Consider the following 24,435-nt stretch of genomic DNA (forward strand, 5'->3'; position numbering starts at 1 on the left):
CGAAAGAAGGGAGGTGGAGACACTGTGGATGGGTTCGCATGGCTGCCAAGGCCTCTCAGGGCCTGCAGCTAGCCATCTCCTTAAAGGCCCCCTCAAACTCCCCCGCCCTGCATGAGCTGAGCCCTGCTGAGCTGCCAGCAGTGATGCAGACCCCAGCGCAGCAGCACCATGGCCAACGACACCCTGCTCCTGGCACTGGATGCAGACATCATGGATACCATTGTTCACCTTGTCTGAATGGTCACTGCGGCTGCCTCCCTTCTCCTAGGGAGACAGAACGGCCCCCACAAGGACGTGGACCCTGCCCAGCCTGCACCCCACCCCCTGGCACACCGGCACCCTTGGAGCCACCCCAGTAGTGCAGGCTGGTGGGAGCAACTGGTTCTGGGGCAATGGGACGATACCACACGGCTGCAGAACTTCCGCATGAGCGGGGACACCTTCCAGGAGCTATGCCACTGGCTGGCACCCGTGCTGAGGCACCAGCACACCACCATGCGGCCTGCACTCCCCCTCGAGAAGTGGGCTGGGTGGGATGAACCCAAGACACCAGGGTCTTCCGCAATTCTGGCCTATGCAGGTCGGCACCTCCATTCCCTAGTGGGAGCTGGTGGTTGGGGGCACCACCATGCCACTATGCATAGTCACAGATGTGACACACCCCCAGTGCTGTGGCTGCTGAGGCTCTATACCAGCCACCTCAGCCCCAGCCGCGAGGCCTTCAACACTTGCCCCAACCAGGCCTGGCACGTGGTTGAAGGGGCCTTTGGGCACCTCAAGGGGAGGTGGCAGTGCCTCCTCACCCACCTTGAGGTAGGGGTGCGCAACGTCCCACAGGTGGTGGACACCTGCTGTGCCCTCCATAACATCGTGGAGGGCAAGTGGGAGGCCTATATCCAGGGGTGGGCAGCTGAGGCCACTGCAGGGTTTGAGCAGCCAGACGCTGTCACCAGTCACCAAGCGAACCGTGATGGGGTCTGGATCTGGGAGGCCCTCCGGGTAAGCCTCACCCCTGGGATGCACCGACCCCCCCCCGAGCCCCACCCCTCACTGTCCCCCAACGCATCCACCCCCCACCATATGCACCACCACCACTACCACACCTGTGACTCCCTCTGACAAGACCATGGGACACGGGCATTAGTGTACAATAAATATTTATAAACATGAACCACAACTCAGTGCCTGTGAGAACATTTAACTATTTACAATGGGGGTAGGGGGTTAGCCATGTACGTCACGGGGTGGAGAGGGCCTGAACTGGGAGCGGGGGCTGGGGAGGGCCTGAACTGGGAGGGTCACTTGGGGATGCGGGTTGCAGGCCACTGAGCCTAAAGTCCCGTTGGCCCTGGAATGACCTTCCCCCACAGGGAGCGAGCTCCGCGGCAGGGCTGGGATGAGGCGGGGAGCACCAAAAGGTTGGGACATTGGGGGATGGCAGCGAGGGCATCAGCATGGAATGGGGCAGGGGCCTCTGTAGGGGGTGTGGGGTAGGGCAGGGGCACCAGTGGGAGGGCTCTTGGTGGGACCTCTGTGGAGGGCTTGGGGGGGGGTGGTCAGCTGGCGGGGGGCTGTGCGGAGGGCCAGGAGCTGGGAGACATTGCCCGTGTTCTACTGCAGGGTCCCATGGATGCCCTCCAGGCAAGACAAGAGATGAGCCGGTCCCACGCCTCCCTTCACCTTGCCAAGTTGGCTTCCTGCAGCCGGAGGTGCTGCGCCGTCAGGCCAGCCTGGCGGAGGCTGGCAGGGTTGTCTCCCATGTGCTGCTGCAGTCTCCGGCTGCATGCCCAGTGCGTTGGTGCCACTGGAGCTGCCTGGCCCCATCTGCCACGTCTGGGGGCCTCTTAGGGACCACCGAGGCTGATGGGCTGTGTGAGCCCTTGCTTGCTGCACCTGAAAGGGGAGACGGACAGTGTGTCAGTCCCTGAGCAGGACCCCGTTCCCCTGTACCCCCAGTGACTGTCCCTCCTGCCCCCTATCCCCCGGGGCCCCGCTCCCCCGTTCCTCTGGGGCCCAGCCATGGTGGGCTCGGCATCCATGTGGCATCAGGTGCACATGGGGGTTCCTCCCCAGGTGGGACTGTCCCCAGGTACGGGCCGGCCCGCATACATTGCACTGGGTGTCTGGGTGCCCAGCTCTGTCCACAGGTCTGGGTGTTGGGTGGTGCAGGCAGCTGCTGGGGTGTGCCATGGTCCATGGCCAGCTGGGGTGTCTAGCCCTGGGTCTCAGGGCCCATGTACGACCCACTGTCAGCTGTGTGCCCCTGCCCTGCCAGCCGGGGTGCCAGTCCTGCCATGCACTTACTAGTGGGTCCCACGATGATCTCCAGTGATGGTCAGCTCCCTGTGGCTTGGCTGGATGACTGCAAGGGGATGTTGACAACGAGGTCGCCCTCCTCGCTGGGCCAGTGCAAGGTGGTGTCTGCCCCCTGGCTCGGGCTGGCTGGTCCTGACTCTTCCAGCCCCTCTGGATGGGCTGGTCTGCAGAGGTATCCAGGACCACTGGGGGCAGGGAGCTGCCCCGGGGCCCCAAGATGGAGCAGAGCTCTCGGTAGTAGGGGCAGGTGGTGGGACCTGTCCCTGAGTGCCTGACCTTGTCCCAGACCCAGGCATAGCCCTACCAGAGCTCCTTAACCTTGATCCACGGTTCGCTCCGGGTGGCCACGGCTAGTCAGTCCCTGGGCCAGGCATGTGAAGGCTACGCCATTTTATCGCTTGACCCCCATCTCTCAGAGAATCTCTTCCTCTTTCCATAGACCTAGGAGGTCTCAGAGTTCGGGGTCCATCTAGGAGGGGGCCCTTTTTTTCCTCTCCGGGGTAGGCTCCTGAGAGCCCTGTGAGAGCTCTGAGTGGGGGGCTTGGGAGGTTGCTGGGTACTGGCCATGTGGCCTTTGTAGTTATCAGGGGCAGCTGAGCAGGTGTGCTGTTGGCAGCTCGTGCGCTCACGGCTCACCTCCTCTCAGCTTCCTGCCACGTGGTTTCTGGGTCCGTGTGGCTTTAAGAGCAGCTGGCCGCAGGGGTCGTAAAGCCCCATTCTGCAGGGCAGGGTGTCACTGCATTCCAGCTGGGTGCTGTCGTGGAGGCCTCCTCTTTAGAAAGAGCAGGCCATGGAGCATCTACATGTGCCTTCTTTCAGCGTAGTTTGTCTATGGGGGGCGCTCTTCCCACTAGGGGATTGGGGTCCAGCTTTCGACATCTGGGCCACATTCCTCCAATTTCCAATTGAAAGAGCACATGGCACATGTAGACATTCCCTCTGTTCTTTTGAAGGAGGGCCTGTCGTTTCAAAATAACGTGCATGTGTAGACACACCCCAAGTGTTCCGATTTGGATGCATCTGCTTGTTCTGGCAGAATATGATTTTGCTAATTTTCTCTACCCACCTTGGATCAGTTTAATATAATTAAGCAGGACATTACTAATGTACAGCTGCTGCTTACACAGTAGTTAAATTTCTTAATCCTGGAGATCCATAAAGCAGTAAAACACACATTTTTTTATGTGTTACCTCTTCTCCTTCTTCAATATGATAGTCTCTTCTTTGGTTTGGCCCTCCCACAAACATTACATTCAGCTGCTGGCAGTGCCTGGAAAAAATATTTTAAAGAGATCAGTGAGAATATCAAGAATTTCTGTATTTGCCCTGAAAATTTAATTTTAGAGGTATTAACTAATGTGTTATAGTTAGAGCACTATGGCCAAGTGAATAGGCCCCTGAACAGAATTTCAAGAGAAGTGGGTATTTTACTAATCTTTTAGATCTAAAGGTGAAAAGTCCTATAGGGAGAACTAGGTGCTAGAAGTTTTGCAATAGTCACCTTTACCGTTCTTTAAATAAAAGCCATACAAAATAAATGATAAAAGTACAATACTCAAATCAACTATTTCCACAACAGGAAGTTGTACATGGTATAATACTCAGCTTATGCTAGCACCACAAAGTAAGGATCTGAAATCACAATTATTTGCCTCATTTCCAAGGGCCAGCTGTTTTTATTTTTTACACTGGGGGTGTTGCCTCCTTGGGCAACAAAAAATCATGAAATCTTAAGGAGAATATTCTTGGAAGAAAGCTACACAATGCCTTGCAAAACTGTGAAACACTACCCCTCTAATTCAGGGCACCGATCACAACACTACTCCCTGGCTATCAGTGAGGGTTCTAGGAATGCATTGCCTCTTTGTCATAACTTTGGGAAGGCACTTTCTCCCTAACTGAGCCCATATCTACACAAGGGACTTGACAGTGGTAAAACCCCAGTGTTGCTGTACAATCACTCATGTAGCCACTTTACACTGATGGGAGAGAGCTCTCCCATGAACGTAACTTAAACCACTCCCAACAAGCAGCGGTAGCTGTGTGTCCACAGTGGCACTGTTGACCATGACAATGTAAACTCATGTCGCTCAGAGGTTTTGTCCCCTGTAAGGTATGCACTTGTGCTGCCACTCAGGAGAAATTCAAATGCTGCCCAGCTGATCAGCAGAGCACCAGCAGCTAGGCTTTTTTTGTTTCTTCTAAGGGTGCACATTCACACATGCACATAAATTATTTTGCACCTGGATTAAAAAAAATCTGCATATGGATGGAAAAGATTTGAGGGAACATTGCTCAGAGGGGGGTTTTCACACTCCTAAGTGACACAAAATATACTGATAGAGCGCTAATATACACACAGACTGAGTAAGAGACAGGAAACTGAGTAGGCCAGAGCATCCTGCAGAGCTGACAGCTGTGGTGGAAATGAACTTAGTGCTCTAAAAAAGAATGTGGAGTCCTGTGGCACCTTAAAGACTAACAAATTTATTTGAGCATAAGCTTTTGTGGGCTGAAGTCCACATCGTCATATGTATCTGATGAAGAGGGCTCCAGCCCATGACAGCTTATAACAAAATATTTTTTGAGTCTTTAAAGTGTCTCAAGATTCCTCTTTGTTTTTGCTAAAACAGATTAATACAGTTCCATGTCTGAAATTTAGCTCCCTAAGCATCCAAGATCTCTTTTCCTGGTTCCCTTGTCTGATATATTACTCCTCCTGCTACTGTTTGATAGTAATAATGGGGCCACCCTTTACTCGTGGAGCTGGACTGGTCCCTCACTCACTGCCGGAATAGCTCTGACCTCCAAGTTGAAATGCAAAGTATTGGGGGAAGTAGTGGAAATTTGTTAGCCAAATGATAATTCATGAGATAATCCTGAGATTTTTCTCCAACAGGGGCTAATCCAAAACCCTCTGAAGTCAGCAGAAAACAAGGGCCATAGATTCTAATGTGCTTGGCACACACACTTTCTGTCTTTTAAAAAAAGTCTGTGGCCAGACAGTTTCATCTGCACTTATTAATCTTTGCCAATTCCATGAAATTTCCATAGAGTTTCCTTTTCTCACTGAGACCGTGCAAGGTAAAATAAGATCTTTATTTACTTACATAAGTTTATTGCACACTGGAGGCAAAAACGCAGTTTTGTTTTCTTCAATCCATTTTCTTACATTTACAAGCAGCTCCATGGCTCACCAGCAATGCGATTTTTTTGAAAAAGGTAATGAATTTGCACAGAAGAAAGCAATACACATTCTCAGTGAGTGGTTATGTTATACCCACCACAAAGCTCAGGGGACTGGTTGATATGATAGAGTTCTTCAGGCTATTGTGAAAAAAAGAACTATTTTGTTTGATCAGCCAAAGGTTATTTTCTAAGGCAAACTATTTGCTAACAGCTTAGCTAATAACCAACTCCTACATTTAAAAAAATCTAGATCTTTGCTTAGATCTGTTTAAATATACAACCTGTGTTTTAGCAAGGCTAGTAGAAAGACAATCATTCAATCTGTGTTCATTGTAATGTTGAAGGTACAGGTTAAATGTCAGTAAATAGAATTGTTATGAAAACAATACAGCCACTAGATGTTTATTCAGAATACAGTCTCATGGTAGAAAAGCAGAAGGGTGGCTACCTAGAGATCTATATTTATATATAAATTGATTTTTTTGTAAGAAACAGGTATTCCTGAAGCACTTAAGAGTAGAATAATGAACAGCTTTGCTCATGACATTTAGTTTTATAACTTGTCACAACTACAAATAGCAAATGTACACTAGCTGTAAGAAAGTTTAGTATCGTAAGAAATTCACAGCTCCGGAGGAACTACATAGTTGTTACTAAGTCAATTCAAAATGTAAGGAACTTCCTGCTACTAAAGTAGAGGTCTCTTGAGTTGAAGGAGAAGCTCCTTTAATTATTAATAGTATAGGCCCCTGATGTACTGTAGGTCAGGACTTAATCAGGACTGAATCCATCCAGCAGAAGGCATTCCTACATATTACAGTACTGCCTTTGAAACATAAAACACCAGAAATGGAGATGTACATTTTTAACTCTCAGAGGATGCACAACTAAATAAAACTGGGATAATTTTGGTTTAGTGTCAGTTTTTCAAAATGTGGTGTCCTTTGCTGAATTATCCAAAGTCAGTAATGCAGGTATGTATCTTGGGCACTGGCAATAGCTTGTATATTAAATAGAATTTATATATAATTAGGCTGATTCAGATTTGGTTATATCAGTGTACATCTGTAGTAACTCTGTTGAAGTCAATTGCATCCTGCCCACAAACTGCATTTTGTGCACATAAACAGAGTTCATGTTGAGTACTGCTTGAACCCTCTCGTCCAACACCCTTGGGACCTGACCAATTCTGAATGACAAAATTTGCCAGACCACAGGATGGCAATATTTTCTAGCACATTACCAACACTTTCACTGCTTACTGGGCTTTTAGAAAACTTTGAGGGATAAATTACAGCTAAACAACAGCCCAGAACACTGAGAGCCAGGACTGGTGGTTGGAAACAAACTTTATGGGACCACAGGAAACTTAGCCAGACCCATGGTAAGTGGACATCTGGCTAACTAAAATCATGCTGGATTACAAATGTTGCCGGTTGAGAGTGTTCCGGAGTAGAGGGGTTCAACCTGTACAAGTGGGTTCTGTGTGAATGTGCGCTGCCATTTGTTCATACGCGTCAGTGTGCTGAACTGGGTTTATGTAGAATTTCATGCACACAAATGGAGGCTGGATGGAGGCCTTTGAAAAACGTGACCTTTAAAGAAAACTATGAGAAGTGGGAGCAGTCATACTTGCTAAACAACCTCTCTGAGGCAGGATGCCCTTCCTTGGAGAAGCAGATCTGTGATAGACATCACCAGGTAATGCCTACATCAGACTCCTTTCTGCAGAAAATTCCTGCAGGTGCTAATACTGATGTAAGCTCCACCAATGTCAGTAATAAAGGGGTGGTATTATTTTAACACAGTTGCCTATTGAGCTGGATTAGCTAATGGTGAAAACATGGGAGTCCTGATTTGAATTTCTGCCATCAAGACCACTTCGGCCAGAGCAACCATGACAAATTTGCCAGGGAATTGGATATCATTATCTCAAAATAGAACTCAGGTCAAATTCCAGATCCTGAATTCTTTTCTGCCGCATCCAAGGCGTCTCAGATTCTGCTAGGGGAAGGGAGAAGGAATCTCCCTCCCTTTCTTGCAAGCTCAGCCTACCAGAAGGAAATGGGACTGTATTTAGCTTCCTCTTTCTTTCAGCCATTCAGCAGAGCTCTTACCTTAGCTCATCCGGTGTAAGACAGCCCATAAGAGGGACATGGGTGTGCCTACGGCAGCGTTCCCTCTAATTTCTTCCCCCCAGGTGCAGATAAAAAATTGTTTTGTGCACCATGGCACATGTGGATGTGCACCACCATTAGAAATACTTACTGTCAGCTGTGAGCAGCTGTGGCAGGGTCTGCAAATCCACTGGGAGCCCTTTAAATCTCTCCTGGTGGCCACTCACAGGCACAGTTTACAGGGAACACCACTGCTGTCCAAAAGGCGTTTTGGGGCTGAGGTTGCTATCAAATCCCACCTCACTCTTTTCTTGGGTAGACATAAGCCCAAATCCCTAAGTAGCTCCTCATAAGCCATGTGCTTCAGCCCCCTAAACATTTTTCTTGCCCTCCGCTGGAGTCCCTCCAATGCTTTCATCTCCCTTTTGGAACGGAGACCCAGAATTGGATGCAGTACTCCTGATGTGGCCTTACTGGTGCTGAATAAAGGGGAGTAGTCACTTCCCCTAGATCTGCTGACCATGCTCCTACTAATACACCCCAGTAGGCCATTAGCCTTCTTGGGTTCAAAAACACAGTTGGCTCATATCCAGCTTCTCATCCACTGTAATCCCCAGGTCCTTTTCTGCAGAACTGCTGCTTTGCTAGTTGCCCCCCCAACCTGTAGCAGTACCTAGGATTCTTCCATGCCAAGTGCACAACTCGGCACTTGTCCTTGAACCTCATCAGGTTGATTTTGGCCCAATCGTTCACTTTGTCTAGGTCACTCTGGGCCATATCCCCACCCTCCAGCATAACTACCTTTCCCATCAGCCTAGCGTCACCTGCCGACTTGCTGAGGGCACAGTCTATCTCCTCACCCACACCATCAATAAAGATGTTGAACAGAACCAGCCCCAGAACTGACCCTTGGATGCTCCCTCTGAGCAGCAACTGGTGCAGGGATTCTGAAGGGGCGAGGGGCACCAGTCATGTGCTTCTACCTCACTCCCTCCTGCCCCTGCTCCCCCCACGTCCCTCCCTCTCTCTGCCCCTGCTCCGTCCCTGCTTGCCTCTTCCTGCAGAAGTGACGCACTGCTTCCAGTGAGCACAGGGCTGTTCCCTCCCTCCCCTAGAGTGGTGTGGCCTGAGAGTAGCATGAGCTAGGAAGCTTGCACTTTTCTTAGGCCACACCACCCTGGGGCAGGGGGTAGGGCTGCCCTCTGCACTCAGAGGAACCAACGTGGTGGGGATGGTGAGTGTGAGGGAGGCGCTCACTCTGGGGGTGCATGTCACCCCTGTGTACTCCCATGCATCACCTATGCTCCACTTGATACCAACCGCCAAGCAGGTATTGAGCTGCTAATCGCCACTGATGATCTAGCCAGCTGAACAAATTAGTGTCCATGCCAGCCTGAATTCTGTGTGTGTGTGTGTGTGTGTGTGTAAATATTTCCCCTTCTTTGTAAATTCATTTAGCAGACCGCAGTCTTGCAATGCCCAGCACTAAAAATCCTGAGTCAGGCACGCCCAAAATTATGCTATTGGTTTTAAAACCACAAATGTATGTAAAATCATAGATTTCGTGTTCATTTATCTGCCTTCTACTTATTGTGCCTTTAGGGTGCACTGGGGTCACATTTTGAAACTGTCTCCACAACCAGAAGGGCTAAAATCTTACTTTTTTGGTAAGAACGAAAGCTGAAATCATCCCAGATCACTTAACTCTAGGAGCTTAGGTAAAACAGCACTTACCATAAGACTCATGACAAAATCACTAGCCATACTGATGGCCCGTGTCATCTCCTTGGACTCCATGTTGATTCACTTCTGAATTTGCTCCCTTCTGTTTATAATTCTGCATAATTTGATGGCAGACTGTGGGGTTGTGAGTACTTGTAAAATTCTTATGGGGAATTACAATATGTTCTTAGCAGCTTGTTGGGCAAATAACTGGAGAACTGGTTGTGAATTATTAGGCATTGCTATGGTCTCATTAGTATGTATGCAGCTGTCGTTCTCTGAACATCTGGAGTAGTTTCTGTTCTGTTTTCACTCTCAGTTCCTAGGGGATTTCCTACTGTTTCTTATAAAGAAACATATAGTCAATTTTTACCAATTTAAAAAAAATTTGCATCGATAATAAAAATAACAGTACAATAATTAAGTGGACTTGTCACTCCTTGTCATAGCTTACTCCTTCCAATATTTTATAGGATATGTATTCATATTGAGGCATGGTAACCAATGTTCCCTCTAATTTTTTTGATCCATGGGTAGAATAAATTTTGTTATGTGTACTGAGGCATGTGTGGATGTGCACCACCAATAGAAACACATTGCTGCCCACTCTGCTAATCAGCTGGGCAGCACCTGAATCTCTCCTGGGTGGTTACCTGAATGCTCTGCTTACAGGGAACATTGGTGGAAACATGATTTCTGCTTAAAGCTGAATTTTGCATCCTGACTGAATGCACTTAATGTGGCCATATGGGCTTGAAAATTGTTATGTTGGAGGTAATGTGCATATCTGAGATAATTTGTGTTCCTTAAGATTATGCTGGTGTATATTTAGGGCTACATCTACACGTGCCCCAAACTTCGAAATGGTCACACAAATGGCCATTTCGAAGTTTACTAATGAAGCGCTGAAATGCATATTCAGCGCTTCATTAGCATGCGGGCGGCCGCTGCACTTCGAAATTGACGCGCCTCGTCCCCGCGCGTCTCATCCAGACGGGGCTCCTTTTCGAAAGGACGCCACCTACTTCGGAGTCCCCTTATTCCCATCAGCTCATGGGAATAAGGGGACTTCGAAGTAGGCGGGGTCCTTCTGAAAAGGAGCCCCGTCTGGACGAGACGCGCGGCGGTGAGGTGCGTCAATTTCGAAGTGCCACGGCTGCCCACATGCTAATGAAACGCTGAATATGCATTTCAGCGCTTCATTAGTAAACTTCGAAATGGCCATTTGCGTGGCCATTTCGAAGTTTGGGGCACGTGTAGACACGGCCTAGGTGTGATTTTAAACTAATTTAGTTACACCAGTTAACCCTCTGGGTATGGACACAATACAGTACAGTAAATTCTTTTTTAACTGCTATTTGATTAACCAGCATACTCAAAGAATTGGCATAACTCACAGCCGGGCAGCTCTGGTCCGTGGGCACTGTGTAGGAGAGCAGAAAGAACAGAGGAGCCTGCTAGCTGCACTCACATGCAGCAGGGAGGGATGCAGAGCAGTGCTCAGCACTGATTTTTCCCCACCATCCTGCGCCCCTCCGTGCTGCGTGTGTGTGCAGCTGGCAGGCTCCTCTGGTCTCCCACCCAGAGTGAGTATTTTCTATTATCCAGAATATTGGATTATCTGGCAACCTCCCAGTCCCATGGATGCTGGATATCAAAGAGTCTGCTGTGTAAGAACGTTGTTTTCCAGTTTTTCTTGCCTCACTAAATGAGATCAAAACAAAAAAAAAAAAACACCACCAGAATAAAGGTAAGTCTACACTGCAAAGTTATTTAATAATAAAAGCTGTTACAGTAAAATCCCTATTTACGTGACTTTGACTTGCACATTACTTGGATTAGTGCGAGTCTAAATAGTGAGTGGTGGGGAGCCAGGAACCAAGTGGCTCATGGCTCCCCTCCGCTTGCAGGAGCTGGGAAACCGACCAGCGCAGTAGCAATATCACTGAAGTGCAGCGCTTTTCTTGCCTCCACACCATCCACTGGGCTCCTGTGGCTGGGGTTGCTGGAAGGACAGTGGGGGTTCTGGCTCCCAGCCCAGCTCTGCTGCAGGGCATGAGGATTCTGGCTCCCAGCCCTACAGCAGCCTCCTGGCCCCACACTGCTGTGAAGTTGGCTGGGGCTCTGGCTCCTGGTCCTGTGCTGCTGCCCCAAAGTTGTCGCAGCCAATGTGTGTAGGGGATGTCCCTTCCCACTGGCCCCATCACAGAGCTGCTGCAGCTGGATCAGCTTCATGCTGGACCCAGAAGAATGGGGCACTCGTCCTCTGGCCAGAGCTCTATGCTGGGGCCAGTGGGAAGGGCCAGTGCAGCAGGCCTGGCTTTTAGGTAGGCGACCATGGAGCTCTGTGTGCCATACACCTTTCTCTCTCCCTCAGGAGTCAGATCTGCTGGCTGCTTCTGGATGTGATGCAGTGCCCTAGGACAGGCAGGCTTCAGGCAGCCTGCCTTAGTGCCACTGACCAAGAGCCCCCCAGGTAAGCCTGAGCCCTGAACCCTGTCCAACCCTGAGCCCCTTCAAACTGAAGCCACATCCTGCACCCCAGCCCCATTCCCACCTCACTCCAAAGCCCACACCCCCAGCCCCGAGCTTGTACCCCCTCCTGTATCCCAACCCCCAGCCCTAAGCACCTCCCCAAACCTAAAACACCTTCTTGTATCCCAACCCCCTCATCCTCGGCCCACATCACCTCTGTGTCGTGCTCCACCTCCACATTGGTGCATGTAAAATTCATTCCATTCCAAGGTGAGGAAAATTAAAGGGAACACTGGCTGGGGGCCCCCTGTGGTTGGGCTCTGTGGAGAGAGGGGTTAGGTGTATTGGGTATTCGGGGGCTGCAAGTGGGCTCTGGGATGGAGGGATTGTGGGTGTCCGGGCCCCTGGCTGGGCTCTGGAGTAGGGAAGGGGGCACAGAAACAGGAACTGGGTTGTCATAGGGGTTTCTTCAACTCTCTTCTTGTGGGGCAGTTCTTGTATGAGTCCATATTGTTACACAATTTGCTGACTGGCATTTTGAAATAATAATTGAAACTGGTATGATGGTATTTTAGCAAAATTTGCAGAATTTTAAAATATTGTACCCAGAATTTTCAACTTTTGGTCAGAGAATTCCCTGGTGTAACAAAGAACAGATACTCCAGCTACAGGAGAGTACACCTGTCCTTTTGTGAGAAAGCTACCAGAAGCCTCAACAAACTTACTTCTTTAAATGTTTATAGAAAGCACAGGAAACGGACTTACAAAAGTTTCCACTGACAAGGACTTAAGGCTTCCACTGTACAACAGTGTCTTCTGGAACAGGCAGATTTTTTTCAACCCACAAGTCAAACATTAGAAAATCTGGATATGTTCAATTAAGGTCTCCCCATGTACTTCTGAAATTAATGTTAGCATTACAAGACAAAACAAATCACAAACTTTAAAAAGAAAAACAGGAAATGCACAGTTAAGCTGCTGCTTCACTCTTGGCAGTCACTCAGAAATGAGTAGGACGTCTCCATGTCACCCTCCTATTTGTGAGTTCATTGATGGCTGATCAGCCCAATTCTGGAGCCATAGATCTTATAACAGAAAAAGCAGGTATTAGTAGCTGTTGGAGGGGCTTTTGATTCTCTTCTTTTCTCCCCCTCTCCTCGTCTGCACTGTGGCAGGACCTCTCAAATTGCGCCACCCCCTCATGGATTACCGTTCTCCACTGGGGATGGTCTTGGGCAAGGTTCTCTCAAGTGTCAACACCAATGCTGCACTTTTTCATGTGTGCCTTCTGCACATCCTTATATTGCTTCCACCGGCCCCCAACGCTCCTCTGTCCTTCTTCCAATTCAGAAAGCAGAATCTGTTTTGGGAGGCACCGATCAGACATCCGAACCACATGACCAGTCCAACTTAGTGTTGATGAACAATAATGGCATCAATGCTTGTCATGTTCGACTCTTCCAGGATGCTAGTGTTCATGTGCCTATTCTCCCAAGAGATATTTAGGATTCGCCTGAGGTAGCTTTGATGATATTGTTCAAGTGCCTTCAAATGATGCTTGTATGTTGTCCAGGTTTCAGATGCATAAAATAGTGTTGGAACAACCACTGCATGGTGTACAAGGAGCTTTGTCTTGGGATAGGTGTCCTGGTTCTTGAAGACCCTTTGTCTCAGGTGGGCAAAAGCAGAGTTTACACAGCTCAGATGATGCTGGATTTTCACATCAATGTCAACGTTAGTGGAAAGATGACTTCCAAGGTATGGGGAGTGCTCTACATTTTTCAGCAGTTCTCTATTGACTTCAGTAGAAGTTGCATAAGATTGTCCCATCGGTGGCAGTTTGTCGAGCACCTGGTCTTTTTAGTGTTCAGTGTGAGGTCGAGATTCTCATGTGCTTCAGCAAAGGCACTTAAGATGGTCTGAAGGGCTGAGGGAGAAAAAGCAACAACCATATTGTCATCCACGTACTAGAGCTCCATGACTGAGGTTGTGGAGCTCTTGCTTTTAGCCTTCAGTCTCCTGAGATTGAAAAGCTTCATGTTCGTTCTATAGACTCTTCACACACCTGAAAGCTTGCTATCAATGAGGTGAAGGGTCATGGTGATGAAGATGCAGAACAGTGATGGGGCAATGATGAAGTCTTGCTTGACTCCCGTTTTGACCTCAAAGGGGTTACTTTGCAATACACTGTTGCTCAATACTGTGGCAGTCATGTTGTCGTGAAGTAGCCTTTAAATAACAATTACTTTTTTGTGGCAGATGATCTTTGAGAGTATGGTCTAAAGGGCACTGCGAATGACTGAGTCGAATGCTTTGGTCAATCAATGAAACTCATATTTAAGGCTTAGCTGGGTTCACGACATTGTTCTTGCAGTTGCCAGGCAGTGAAGATCATGTCCACTGTTCCTTGGAATGGTCAGAAACCATACTGGGATTCTGGGAGAGTTTCTTCTCAGAGCGGCAGCAATCAGCTTGCAAGAATTTGAGCTAAGATTTTCCCTGCTGTTACCAGGAGGGAGATGCCATGACATGTCGCCCTCCTTGAAAAGACTGGCGATCAGTGAGTCTCTGAAATCTCGTGGCATCTGCTCCCTGTCCCAGATCTTGAGAATTAGGAGGTACAGTTCTCTGGACTGTCACCTTGTTGTGGTGAGCGGGCTTGTGTGTTCCACTGAACCTGCGAGTGATGCCGCAGGGAGCCTTGTGCTCCCAGCAGGGTCAACCATAGCATCAAGATCAAGGGGGAGGGTCCATACAAAGAATGATCCTAAAAGTCCTCAACAACAGAACAGGTGGAGGATAGCAAAGAACACCTACTGAAAACTGGAACATTATAGTACCTAACCCTTCCCAACAAAAAATGCCACAACAGCAAGCCAGGACTAGACTAGAGTTTGTGGGCCTTCTTTAGTTTGATTGCCAATTAACTTGATAAGCAGTAATACCACAAGTGTAAAAACTAATCTAGGTGCTCCACAAACATTTGGTTCAGGACACAAGGCTGTATCAACCCTACAGACATCTGTCAGACTTTCAGGGATGTGAATATGTTTTAATCCCTGATCAGCACAACCATGTTGGCAAAAGACCCTACTGGAGACACAGTTATACTGGCAAAACTGTGCATTTGCTGGAAAAGTTTGTTTTGGGAAAGGGATGCTGGCGGGGGAGACATGAGGGGAGAGAAGGAATGGTGATTAGGTAAAGTGATAGCATGGAATCGGCTGAAATAAGCCATACTGGCAAATTACAATTTTGCTACTGTAAGCTACATCCACACTAGGAATGCTTTGTTAGTATAGTGCAGTGGTACAGGTATACCAGCAAAGCACTCCTAAATCCAGTGCATGGCCTAGACCCAGTGGTCCCTCTGATTTTTTTTTCATCCATGGACAGAATACATTTTGTTCTGCACACCAAGACACATGCAGATGGGCACCTCCAAGAAACATAAAGTGCCCACTGTGTCTGACTGTGGGAGCTCAGCTGGCCAGCTGGGAGGCAACTGAGTTTCTCCTGGGCAGCTGCCCAGGCACTCAACTTACAGGGAACATTGCCTAGAACTCAGCCTACGATAAGCCAACAGAATTAGTGTCCTGGAATATGTTTTGTTAAACATCACCATCATCATCATCATCATCAATAACCATGGGCTCAGCGCCTGTTGGTGTCTGATGCCTCTCACACTATTTCCTTCCATCCTTCCCTGTCCAGCGCAGAGTAGCTCAGTTTCTGTAGACTAGTTCTGCACGAATCTACTATATCATCTATCCATTCTCTGTGGGGTCTGCCGCTCCTATTCGAACCGTCCATTATGGCAGATACCAGGGTCTTGATTTTTCGTTTGTCGTTCATTCTGCAAATATGCCCAAATAGTTGTAGCTTCCGTTTTATAACCTTCTGCAGCAGGTTCTCTTTCGGCTGTATCTTTCTATATAAATCCTCATTGGTGGCCTTCTGCATCCATCCTATTCTCAGAATCTTTCTATAACAACTCCTTTTGAACACCAATATTCTTCTTTTCGAATCTTTTGTTATCACCCAAGTCTCACATCCTTACAACATGCAGCTGAATACACACGTTTTCAAGACGCTTAGCTTCGTTCTTAAGCTAATTGCTTTGCTTTTCCAGATCTTATCCATGGCCTTCAAACTTGCTCCGCATTGTCACTGATATCCTTTAATGACTGTATCAGTCTGCTATCCACCCCGTATGACTCCAACACCCCCCAACATGGCAACCCACAAGCATTTTACTCAGCCTGAAGTTAAACACCAGTGTTTTGGAACACACATCTCTGGACTGTTTAGACTAGCATTTACAATTATATTAACTAACTTAGGTTAATTTGTAATCAGTTATCATAGGTTAAAACAGAACCACAAATTTTAATCTAGATAGGCCTGCTGTAGCCTGTAATCAGCCTTCAGATAAGAAGTACTATAATTGCAGCTGGTTGATAAAGATTACTCTGAACGCATGAAGCTACCTCTATGCTTTTTTTCCAGTTGCTCAATAACAATTAAAGAAGCTAAGAATGTATTAGGGGATTTCTGACAATTACTTTTCTGCGGTTCAGGCAAATATTCCCCAATCCCAAAAGAATGATACAATAATAAAAGCACTTTTAATGAAATTAGTCAGTCAGCAGTGGCTACTTAGAAAAGCAGTGCTTATCCTCAAGAGGCCTTACATTTGCCAGGAAAATCATCTGTACTCCAAAGATGAATGGAAAAACTGGCCACTTATAATCAGCAAATGAAAATGACTGTCTTTACAACATAAATATTACTAATTTAATTATGTGGGCTTCTTTTTCTAAATTTGAAATATAACAATGATCACTTTATCACTATCTGAGATGTATGCATGTGGGAAGCACTGAAATCATCCAGGCCTATTTGTGCATTTATTAGTTGGGCACATACAATTATTTTATGGCTGCTACATAGCACCTCGCACCAAAAGATCCTGTTATTATGCTTAGACATAATTCAGCATATCCTCACTTTATCTAGAGTACAAAGAGTCTTCAGCACAAGGTGTTCAGAGTACTGTACATACAAAACCAGATTAAATTAACTGTTTGCGATAATACATTCCTTTTTTGGCTTCTCATTCTGTAAAACCCAATAGTGACAGCATAGGGGCACTGGTATAAAATGGTGAGTAATTTTGTAAATTGAGCCACTTATAATTGGCCAAACAGGGAGAAGTAAAAACAATATATGGTGATATGTGGCTTTATTTACTTGTTTGGAAACATGGGTATTTAAAAACAACACACACAACTTCTGCATAACCATTTCTTGTTACAGATCGATAACATCATACTAACAAATATGGACTTATTGAGAGGTCAATTCCTCAGCAGCCACGAATAATGTCAGTTCCATTATCTTTACATGGCAGGCACAGGATAAGTTTAATTGGTATTAGCGGATATTTGCATGTTAGTGATGCTCCATCGTTATTATAAGAAGACAAATATGAATAGCTCACTTTTTTATCAGCTATTAAACATTCCAGCTTATTGCTTTGTTAGAACTGAGACGGTTCTATTGGCTTTGCCAGTTATATTATTAGAAAGTGCCTTCCTCATTACTGTTGTTGGTTGGAGGGAAGAAATTAAGTTTTGACATGTTGCACCAGCCACTATCACCACCACTAAAAAACAAGCAGGCAGAGCTCCATTTGCCCAGGAATCAATGAAATATTTACACCTTCGCAAGTGGCAGACATCAATTTAAGATAAATTGAAAATGGAGATCCCCATCTACTTGGGCATACTGACGCAGAGTGACATTTTCATGTGACTTTCTCCAAATAGTTGCCTTCTCTGCAACTTCCGATGGATTAGAGAGCTGAGGCGTTTTGAGATCTATTTTCATGCGAGCAAGATGGTTCCAATTTGCACAGAATACATCTGTTTTGCTGCCATTAATGTCATGAGCATTACTAAAGATACTCAGTGAATTCTATTGACAACAGAGATAACAAGCAATTACTAAAACTGACCACTTGCGGGTGGTAGATGGGAAGAAGATACAGAACTTTTTGGCAAAGTTCTTAGGCTTGTTCTGCCCTACAGAATGATATTAGTATAATTACATTGCACGTGGATGTGAAAATTTCCATACCCCTAAGTGATGCTATTATATCAACCTAACCCCTACCTCTCCCCACACCCCACGAAGATAGTGCTATGTTGATTGGAGGTTTTTACTAAGGTGAATAAACTGAGCCAATATGAGAAGCTCTCCTGCACAGCTATACCACTGCTGCATTTTAAGTGTAGATCTGCCCTTAGTCTCAGCCAACAGGAGATGTTCTGAAGGAAATACTGTTATATATCTTATGATTTTATCCTGATACCCGTCACTGCCATATCTGAGTGCCTGTCCCATAAAATCACTAGCAGCAGTCAAGCACCTAATGGATTTCATGATCTTTCTGTCCCTTCTTGAGGTAAAAATTCTGCTTGGGGTATTTTGTTTGTTTTTGTTGGTTAACAGTAGCTAGAGTTTAGCCCCATGGGATTTAAATTATTTTCATGTGTTCTGCAGGCCTGCAAATGGGGGGAGAAGGGCTGAGGGGAAAGGGACAGTTGCCTTGGGATCCAGCATTTCAAAGGGGCCTGAAGCTCCGTCTGCTGCTGACGTAGCATTGGTAGCAACCGGAGCTCTGGGCCCCATTGAAATGCAGTGGCTGTGATGGCTTGCTACTCCATGAACAGCTGTGAGGGAGTATGGGGGAGCCTCCAGGGCTGACTGCCCTAAGCCCAGGCCGTTCTCCCCTTGGCCCTGCCCCTTCCGGGATAGAGCCGGCCCCCCCCTCCCACTTTGCACCCCCCCCCCAGTCCATGGTGGCTGTTGGCTCTGCTGCCTGCAGGCATAATTTAAAAGCGCTATGTCTCACTAGAGTTAAGAAAAGCAGTGTAGCCCAAAAGTTTGCCTCCAATTACAGATATTACCTAACCAACCTCGTCTTTTATTCTGGGACCAACATGGCTACAGCAACACTGAAAACAGCAATAAGTTTATTATTGATATGAATTTGAGCAGGATTAGTCTTTTAAAGATTTTTTTTTTATTTTATATAATGCCACTAACTTCTGAGAGTCTGTCTTGGAAAGTCTTTGATTTTTTAAATTTTCTTCAGCAAAGGGAAGTGTCTCACTATTTTTAGTTACACAAAGGTTTATGGGTGACAGAAAAGGACTATGAAATGGTAAGGAGCATAAATGGTCATTAAGAACTACAGGTTCCTCTGTAGTCCAGCACTGGAGCCAAACAAGAGGATTTGCTGGACTATGGGAAGTCAATATTGTCTTGCAGCATTACCAGCACTTCCACTGCTTACTGGGCTCTTAGGTGCCATTTAGGGGTAAATGACAGCTAAATAACATCGCTGTAAACAAACTTTCTGGGACTGTGGGAAACTTGGCCACACCCATGAGAAGTGGTTGTCTGGCTAACTAAAATCAGGCTGGATTATGGATGTTGGCGACAAGAGTGTTCCGGACTAGAGAGGTTCAACCTGTAAGAAGTTTTATCTTGCTCTTCCTCTGCCTTTTCTCACCTCATAAAGAGAAACAAATTAAAGCTGCCTTTGGGGAGTTGGAAGGTTCACTGGGTGGTAAGAGATTTCTTCATAAACCTAACCCTATTTTGCAGAGAACCCAAGAATCCAATGGACAAGATGACTGTATTACTTTCTCACCCTGGCTACGTCTACACGTGAAGCCAACATCGAAATAGCTTATTTCGATGTAGCAACATTGAAATAGGCTATTTCGATGAATAACGTCTACACGTCCTCCAGGGCTGGCAACGTCGATGTTCAACTTCGACGTTGCGCGGCACCACATCGAAATAGGCGCTGCGAGGGTACGTCTACACGCCAAAGTAGCACACATCGAAATAAGGGTGCCAGGCACAGCTGCAGACAGGGTCACAGGGCGGACTCAACAGCAAGCCACTCCCTTAAAGGGCTCCTCCCAGACACAGTTGCACTAAACAACACAAGATCCACAGAGCCGACAACTGGTTGCAGACCCTGTGCCTGCAGCATGGATCCCCAGCTGTTGCAGCAGCAGCCAGAAGCCCTGGGCTAAGGGCTGCTGCCCACGGTGACCATAGAGCCCCGCAGGGGCTGGAGAGAGAGCATCTCTCAACCCCACAGCTGATGGCCGCCATGGAGGACCCGCCAATTTCGACGTTGCGGGATGCGGATCGTCTACACGGTCCCTACTTCGACGTTGAACGTCGAAGTAGGGCGCTATTCCGATCCCCTCATGGGGTTAGCGACTTCGACGTCTCGCCGCCTAACGTCAAAGTTAACTTCGAAATAGCGCCCGACGCATGTAGCCGCGACGGGCGCTATTTCGAAGTTAGTGCCCCTACTTCGAAGTAGCGTGCACGTGTAGACACAGCTCCTGTGTGACTTTGTCTACGCATTCTTTTCTCACACCATTGCTATTGCATCAGTGTAGCTTTGGAAATTCTAACAATGGTGTAGACGAGCCAGTTTCTGAGCAGGTTTGGATGATATGACACAATAATCAAAATGCCAAAGGCCACTTCATACCAGTGATGGAGCAATGATGGGAGAATTCCCTCAAATCCTTGGTGTAGATGAATCTGTGAGCTATGGACAAATTCATACTGCTGCTGTATCTGTAATCTTAGGAATTTCAATAGCACCGAATTTACTAAAAATAAATGTTAACTTCCTCTCTGAGTTTCTCAAGAGTACAAGAGTCTTTTAATTTTCAGTGTACTACATGCTTTCAGGGCTGAAAAAGGCAGCGGGAAGCAACATGTGATTATATAAAGAACCACTGTTTTAGCTTTAAGATGTGTTTTGTTTTTGTTTAATAAGTTTGCTCTGAACTGTGTTGTTAACTTAGTCTGTTTCATCAGTTGTTTTGTTATGAAAAACTAAATTCAGAAGTAAGGAAAATAATGTCCAAATACATAAGCCACTTCACCGCAACCCAAAATTGGGCCAATAATTCTTAAATCAGCAATGAAATATTTTATTTGCATATGTAGCAAAGAAATTCTCTGGTCAGAGCCCACTTCTTCTTTATTCAAGTAAATGGGAGCAGGAGCACTTGCTTAGTCCCTTATGATGTTACAAAAGTTTGCAAAGAGAAACTGAAGTTAAAAACCCAGCCAACAGCTCCCTGCGAAATATCCTCACATCACAAATCTACAACCAATCATCCCAGGCAAACACCTAGGCTTGGGAACGGGACGGGCCCAGGAATGGGTCTTAGAAGTAAAGCTAAAGCAGAGGTGTGCAAAGTGGGGGGCAGACTCGTGGCAGAAATTTTGTAAGGTGGGGCAGCGCAGCATGACCTGCTGGGTCTCAGGCTCATTCATCTAATTAAAATGTTCACATATGCCCCCGTTTTATGCCTGTGCATGCACCTTTACATGCCAAATAATGGAGTTTTGCTATTCTACACACTTATTGTCTTACCCTGCTCAGAGGGTTTCTTAGCATGAGCATAACTGAAATCTCCGTAGGTTTGGATCGCACTGGACAGGTTGGGGCCCTGCTAATTGCAGGGATGAAAAGCAGCGCCCCATGTAAAAAGTCGTCTCACCCCTGAACTGAGGCACAGTGGCCACCCGCCCCATGCCCCGGCTGTGGGGTTGCTTAGGTAAGGAATGGGCTGGGGCACAAGGGACAGACCCCCCGTATGACAAGTGGCTCAGCCGGACCTGGGGGCATTTCGCCCCTGCTCTGAGGGGCGGGCGAGGGGAGTGGGAGAAACGCCACCTAAAGCCCGGCGCGCAAGCGCAGCAGCGTCCCCGCGCGGTCCCCGGCGGAGAGCAACGGGGTCGAGCTTCGGGGCCGGCTCCTTGCCCCGGGGGGTCGGGGCTGGCCCAGCGGCCCGCTCCTAGCGCTAGGCCCCCGCACCGCGCTACTCCCGGGGCCGACGCCCGCTGGGCAGGGGGGGCAGCCGGGCACCTTCCCCATTTGCACAGCCGGGTCTGCGCGGCACCGCTCCGTCTTTCGATTCCCCGCTCGCACCGTCCCCCTTACACTCCCCTGCTGTGCTACGCCGCCCCCCTCCACTCCCCCGTGCACCGCCCCCCGGCCGGGCTCCACGCTGCACCGCCCCCCTTACACTCCCCTGGTGCACCGCCCTAGGGCCGGGCTCCACGCTGCACCGCCCCCCGGCCGGGCTCCACGCTGCACCGCCCCCCTTACACTCCCCTGGTGCACCGCCCTAGGGCCGGGCTCCACGCTGCACCGCCCCCCTTACACTCCCCTGGTGCACCGCCCTAGGGCCGGGCTCCACGCTGCACCGCCCCCCTTACACTTTCCTGGTGCACCGCCCTCAGCCGGGCACCGGGCCGGGAGAGGGAGCAGCCACCTACCCGCAGCGTTGGGCTGCGCCGCCAGGTCCGGCTGTACTCCCCCGAGGCCGGGCCGCCTCTAACCACCCCCACACCGCCCCCAGCGGTGTGAGCGAGGAGCTGGAAATTGTTGCTGCGCGGTGGTTCCCGCCCCCGGGAGTACCATTGATAAAGCGTTCGGGAAGGCATGGTGTCAGGGCTCCAGTGGCGCAATCGGTTAGCGCGCGGTACTTATACAGCAGTACGCAGCAGAGCAATGCCGAGGTTGTGAGTTCGAGCCTCACCTGGAGCACAAGTTCTTTTGGGACGTGCGCTGCGTGTTTTTCGTGTTTGGTGCTAAAACTGCTTGCAGGTTTCGACCACTGCTTGCCTTAGGAATGAATGGTGAGACAGGCCATGGCTAAATTGTGCAGCCATTTTATGTGTGTGTATGTGGTAACATTGCATAATAGCACTAATCTATGCACTGCGATACAAAAAACAAATATAAACACACAGCTTGATTGAATTGCATTTATCTCGCTTTCTAGATACAAGTGTGTATATCTATAAAGACGTATGGCCTCTCGAGGTCCCTTCCAGTCCTACTCTTCTATGATTCTATGAGTATGTGAATTCATATATACGTGCCAGTGATTTTCTTGTGTGTGTATATTCCACCAATGCTTCTGCCTTTATTGATGTGTATTAGCTTTCTTAACCACTTGCTGCCACACATCCAAGCTAGTTTAAGGCTGATGTAATTCATACATCTTTCTGGGATCAGTTGCATATCTGATCTTTCTGGGCAACCACCATTTTAAAAATTCATATGTTTAGAGGTATATATACGTATATATATATTATCATCTATGTAAAATATGGATTATTCTTTAATTTATTGTAAGTAGCAGTAAGTTCATGCAAACTAGGTCTCTGAGACTGCAAACTGATAAATTGTCTTTTCCCTCATTTTGAATTAGTTGTGTATTGTTCAGCCTGACAATACAGTAAGTCGTTTTTAAGACTGGAATCAATCATATTGTTATTCTCTGTAACTGTGGATAATTGCATTTAGTGCCATCTTTTCTTTTTCTATGCACTTGTCCAGTGCCACAATAGCTGAGGCAACAGTTTAAACCCAACTTTAAAAACACATTGAGAACATAAATATCATTCTTAAATATAATTGCTTGCCTTAAAGTCAATGGCAAATCCCTGTTGGCACCATTCGGAGCAAGATCAAGATTCTCAGTTTTCTGAAATACGCAGTTTGGGATTTAAGTTGCTTTACAATATCCTTTTATGAAACAATCTTACATTTCCCCTTTTCCATGTTACCAGATGGTGCCTATTTGGAGCTGGATATCCCCAGAGTTTGAAAGTTTCATATATGTAGAATTTTGGTCTGGTCTATTAGAGACCGGGGAACAGCTATGAATAAAACTTAAGGGCCCAGTCCTGCAAACAATTATGCAGGTGTTAATATTGTATGTCTACTTCTGGTAGGGAAGTTAAGAACATGTATATGTATTTGCAGGGTAGGGGGTCTTATAGTGGAAATAAGGCAAAATCATGGCAATTGTCGGTGATTTACAGTGGCGATATAGTAAGTCATTCGTCCACACGTAAGAAATGTATATTCAAAAAGTAAAGTGAATGAAATTACTACAGAGTGACTATATTCTGCTGTGAGCAGAACTGTTTCAAACCCTACCATTGCTTTTTAATCTTGTGTAGACATTTGCACCTATTCAGAGTGGCAGGCAGTTTACTTTCACTTTGCACAGCTGTAAATAACTAGAGGCGGTGGGAGGTAGTGAAAAAAAAGCCTATGGTTCAGATGGGATTCAAAAATATAAATAGCAGAGAAGCAGTCTGGCACTAGAGCGGTATGAGTTTTGTTTCTGTTTTCTTTTCCCTCCACTGTGTGATTGTTTGGTTAGGTAGCCCTGCAGGTCTCTGTATTAATGTCTCTCAATGACTGTAGGAGTTTGGAACCTGTAAAACATGGACTGCTCTATTCCCAAGTCTATATGTAGACTAGACGGATTTGTCAGCAGAAGTTTTTGTGGGAAGATATCTTTTGACAAAACCTATGTCTACAGATTGTGGCCAGACCACAGGGTGGATCGAAAAAGCGATCCGCTCTGTTTGACAGAAAGTGGCTGGACAGCCTGGCTGCTCTACAGGTAAAACAGCCAACCGGAAGCACAACAGGCAGGGTTGCCTGGTATCCTGGAAGTCCTTTTTGTCTACA

At 47.2% G+C, this 24,435-nt stretch overlaps 1 protein-coding gene and 1 non-coding gene across 2 annotated transcripts in view; one reads left to right on the plus strand and one right to left on the minus strand.

Annotated features, from left to right (window-relative positions):
• HAAO (3-hydroxyanthranilate 3,4-dioxygenase) overlaps window positions 1-22,253 on the minus strand; it is a 77,669-nt gene extending 55,416 nt beyond the window's left edge. The window contains exons 1-2 of the mRNA XM_074988533.1: window positions 22,218-22,253; window positions 3,508-3,586 (exon numbers count right to left, since the gene is read on the minus strand). Coding sequence (XP_074844634.1) covers window positions 3,508-3,564 — 57 coding nt within the window. The 5' untranslated portion in view covers window positions 3,565-3,586; window positions 22,218-22,253. The remainder of the gene's footprint in view (window positions 1-3,507; window positions 3,587-22,217) is intronic.
• A 141-nt stretch (window positions 22,254-22,394) lies between these two features.
• Window positions 22,395-22,488, plus strand: TRNAI-UAU (transfer RNA isoleucine (anticodon UAU)). The gene is made up of 2 exons: window positions 22,395-22,432; window positions 22,453-22,488. It is a non-coding gene; the product is annotated as a tRNA-Ile (tRNA).
• Window positions 22,489-24,435: the final 1,947 nt, after the last annotated feature.

Source organism: Carettochelys insculpta, chromosome 3 (genome assembly GCF_033958435.1).
Source record: "Carettochelys insculpta isolate YL-2023 chromosome 3, ASM3395843v1, whole genome shotgun sequence".
Lineage (NCBI taxonomy): Eukaryota > Metazoa > Chordata > Testudines > Carettochelyidae > Carettochelys > Carettochelys insculpta.